We start from the raw sequence: 3,604 nt of genomic DNA on the forward strand, positions 1-3,604 counted from the left end.
CAGGAGCGGGCCCCGCCGGGGCTGCGGGGCAGAAAGAGCCTGGAACACCCAAGGCGCCCCCCCGAAGCCCCGCGAAACCCTCCACGGGCATCGGCGGCTAATCCGCACGCGGCACGCCGGGAGAGACGGCGCTAGAGCCCAACAAACGGCGCGCGCGCCCCGGTCCCCCCTCCACAAGGCCGAGTTTCAACTGTGCTGGGAACCAAGGCCCCGGCCCGCGGCCCACTGCGCGGCGGCGGCTGCGTTGACCACACAGCACCTCCCCACCCCGCTCCGCGCCGAGCAGCCGACACCAACCTCCGTAGCACTGCTCCATGTCTTCGACGCGGCCCGCCAGCAGCTCCTTTTTCTAGGCGGCCGCCGGACGCATGCGCTCAACGCAGCCCCGCTGCCTGCTACTGGAAGAGCAGGCGCCCTGCGTCACTCCTTCCGCGCGCCGCCACTGGCTGTCCTTGGCGGAGGGCCCGCCCCCTGCCTTCCCAGCTCGCCTTTCGGGTTGCTCGGGCCCGACATGCTCAGCATCTCGGGAGTTGTGGTCAAGACGTGGTGCCCGAGGCCCCAGCCCACGCGCTGGCGCGCCCCGCCCCTCCCTTCCGCGCGCTCCCAGCTCCCTTCCCGCCCGCCCACTAACAGATAAACCAGGGTAGGGTGGGGCGGAAGGACTTTATTAGGTTCGGCTTCCAGCCTCGGCCACGCGAGCCACGCCTGTCCCGGACCCGCTTCACGGGGTGCCCCCGCCGCCCTCCTCGTCGTCCTCCACGTCGAGGCCCGGGATGCCGCGGATCTGGCGCTGCAGCGCGCCTCCCAGCAGAAGCACAGCGCCCTCCTCCTCTTCCTCAGGGGGCGGCGGCGGAGGCGGAGACACGGCCCCGGGGGCCGGCTCTGGGGGCACAGGGGGTGGCGCCGGCGTGCCCTCTGCACCCTCCGAGACCCCTGCGGCTTCGCCCTGCGGCCCCTCGTCCAGGACGCCACCCTCAGCCTCTTCCTGCTCCTTCTCTTCCTCCGGGCTGTCAGTGAAAGGGTTCTCGCCCTGTGGGAAGAGGCGCGTACAATGATGGGGAGAGGATATGTGGGGACAAGGCTGGGGACAGGGATAGGCCGAGGCCCACGCCTCACCTTCAGGTAGCGCTCCAGCTTTTTGCTGATGAGCTTGTTGTTGAGGATACTGCGGGCCACCATGAGCGAGGACTTCTTGGACTGCTCCATCATGAGCTGCGGGCAGGGCAGAAGGGGCTGGAGAAGCGGCTCCCGGTGCCGGCAAGCCCCCACCCCCCACCCCACCGGATCAGCGGGGCCCTCTGCACCCACGCACCACCACGGATTCAGCCCCGCCAGCGAAGGGCCATGCTACAAGCATGGAACCATGATTAGCAAGGAGGAGCCACAGGGGGGAGGACGTAAAAGCAGGAGTGCTAATGTTCGGTGTATTTAAACGATGTATGTCCTTTTGGCCGGGGACGATGGCTCACGCCTGTAATCCGAACACTTTGGAAGGCGAAGACTAGAGGACAGCCTGAGCTCATGGGTTTGAGACCAGCCTGGGCAACATGGCGAGACCTCATCTCTACAACAAATCAAAAAATTAGCCGAGCGCGACCTATAGTTCCAGCTACTTGGAAGACCGAGGCGGAAGGATCGCCTAAACCCAGCAGGTTGAGGCTGCCGTAGCCATGAGCGTGCCACTGTACTCCAGCCTGTGTGAGAGACTCCAACTCAAAAACAAACCAGTAAAACTCAAACTATATATTCCTTTATTCCCATAATTTCAAAGATGAAAAGTCACTCCCGTAATGCAGGATTGAAGAAAGCAGTTTTGACAGAATATTACCAAAAGTAAAAATCTGTCTCAGTAATTTCTTTCCAGAATCTATACTGAATTTAAGGATTGGAAACACGCACACCGGGTGTCGTGGTAAAAAATGGGTAAACACATAACTGTTCTTCGGTGGAGAACTGGTTAAATAGATTGTAGCATAACAGAGGCGCGTTTTGTCTGGAAGGATTTACAGAGTAATTTCCTCTTGGTGGGAATACAGGTAATTCTCACTTCCATATTAAAAAGCCATAAGCGCCGGGCTCGGTGGCTCAGCCTGTCATCCCGCGCCTTTGGGAGGCTGAGGTGAGTGGATTGCCTGAGCCCGCGGGTTCGAGAACCGCCTGGGCAGCGAGACCTCATCTCTACAATAAATCAAAAATTCAGCTGGGTGTGGTAGCTGGACGTGGTGTAATTCTGGTTACTCGGAAGGCTGAGGCGGAAGGATCGCCGGAACCCCCAGCAGGTCGAGGCTGCGGTGGCCGGGAGCCTCCAGTCTGGGTGACCAAGTGCGACTCCAACTCAAAAAAAAAAAAAAGCCATAAGCAAGTCTATCATACTCAGTGATCTATCACAGAAACAAAGTACTGAGTACCACATGATCTCACTCATAAGTGGGCCCTCAGCACCTATCATAATGCAGCAAGAAAGGGATTGGCAGTAGCAGGACACTGCCAAATTGGGGGGCGGAGGGAGTGTGACATAAAATCAATAAGGGTGCCTGGTCCTAATCCAGGTGAAGTGAAGGCCAGTGGGAGGCCCAAACTTCACCTGTACCTACACCACTTATGACTGATTTGTACCCCACCATCTATACAACAAAAAATTAAAAATAGGAATACATAAATAAAAATAGAAAGTCATAAGCAGAAAGATGGCATTTTTGGTGGGGTGAGAGAGCCCATTACCAGGAGCCCTACTGAGCCCCAGCCAGCCACTCTATATGTTTCAGAAAGCAATCTAACTTGCTGTTTCTACCCCTGTCCCTCACCTTCATTTTTTTTCTTAGCACATTTTCTCTACTGGGGGGGGGGGGATGTTAACAGACCTCGTGCATGATCATAACAAGTCAGATACACAATTGGGATACTGCTACAGACCCCATTCCTCAGCAACTCTCTCATTTGCCAACATATTATTCTCCTTCAGGATGCAGAGATGAACACACCACAAATTCTCCCAACTGAGAAATATTTACGTTGTTTTCAGATTTTTGCCACAATAACTAAACATCATCAGAATACATTTATAAATTTTAATGTTGGTGCTTTTAATTCTAACCAAACAGGTTCCCCCAAAATGATAGGGCCCAATTACTCTGCAGAAATTTTTCAAATCATGCTTCCTCCACCTGTATTAAAACAATGAACCAGTCCTCCTGCCTGCCCATCAGCATTGACTATTATTGCTGCTGGATATTTCTGCTGTGCATGAAACAGAAAAGGAAGTATGCTGCCTCCCAGTGTAACTCAGCCCACCAGTGACTCTCAGTGCTCTAAAAGCAGCCCAGTGTTTCTGAGGTCAACTCCTTTTTTGGCCTCTGGGTTTCCTAGCTTGCTCAGGAAGGCTTCCTTTAACCTCAAAGTAAACAAATAATCTTCTAAGTATTTTCTGATCTTGGATTTATTTTTCAAATTTAAAATTTCTAGATTTAATACAGACTGAGTATCCCTTATCCAAAATGCTTGGAACGGGAATTTTTTTTTAGTTGGAGTCTCACTCTGTCGCCCAGACGAGTGCAGTGGCCGCTCCCAGCCACTGCAGCCTCGACCTGCTGGGCTCCAGTGATCC

The 3,604-nt window shown here is 54.7% G+C and overlaps 2 protein-coding genes across 3 annotated transcripts in view; both read right to left on the minus strand.

The window, feature by feature from the left end:
- Positions 1-382, minus strand: part of AKAP8 (A-kinase anchoring protein 8) — a 20,004-nt gene extending 19,622 nt beyond the window's left edge. Inside the window, exon 1 of the mRNA XM_008058393.2 lies at positions 298-382. Within this exon, the coding sequence (XP_008056584.1) occupies positions 298-316 (19 nt within the window). The 5' untranslated portion in view covers positions 317-382. The remainder of the gene's footprint in view (positions 1-297) is intronic.
- A 265-nt stretch (positions 383-647) lies between these two features.
- Positions 648-3,604, minus strand: part of AKAP8L (A-kinase anchoring protein 8 like) — a 36,414-nt gene continuing 33,457 nt past the window's right edge. Inside the window, exons 13-14 of one of the 2 annotated variants that reach the window (XM_008058411.1) lie at positions 1,117-1,212; positions 648-1,030 (exon numbers count right to left, since the gene is read on the minus strand). In XM_008058411.1, coding sequence (XP_008056602.1) covers positions 722-1,030; positions 1,117-1,212 — 405 coding nt within the window. In that variant the 3' untranslated portion in view covers positions 648-721. The remainder of the gene's footprint in view (positions 1,031-1,116; positions 1,213-3,604) is intronic. The other variant, XM_021712448.1, reaches the window with a different exon arrangement.

The sequence above is a fragment of the Carlito syrichta genome, unplaced genomic scaffold (genome assembly GCF_000164805.1).
Source record: "Carlito syrichta isolate Samal-C Ts95f unplaced genomic scaffold, Tarsius_syrichta-2.0.1 Scaffold89767, whole genome shotgun sequence".
NCBI lineage: Eukaryota > Metazoa > Chordata > Mammalia > Primates > Tarsiidae > Carlito > Carlito syrichta.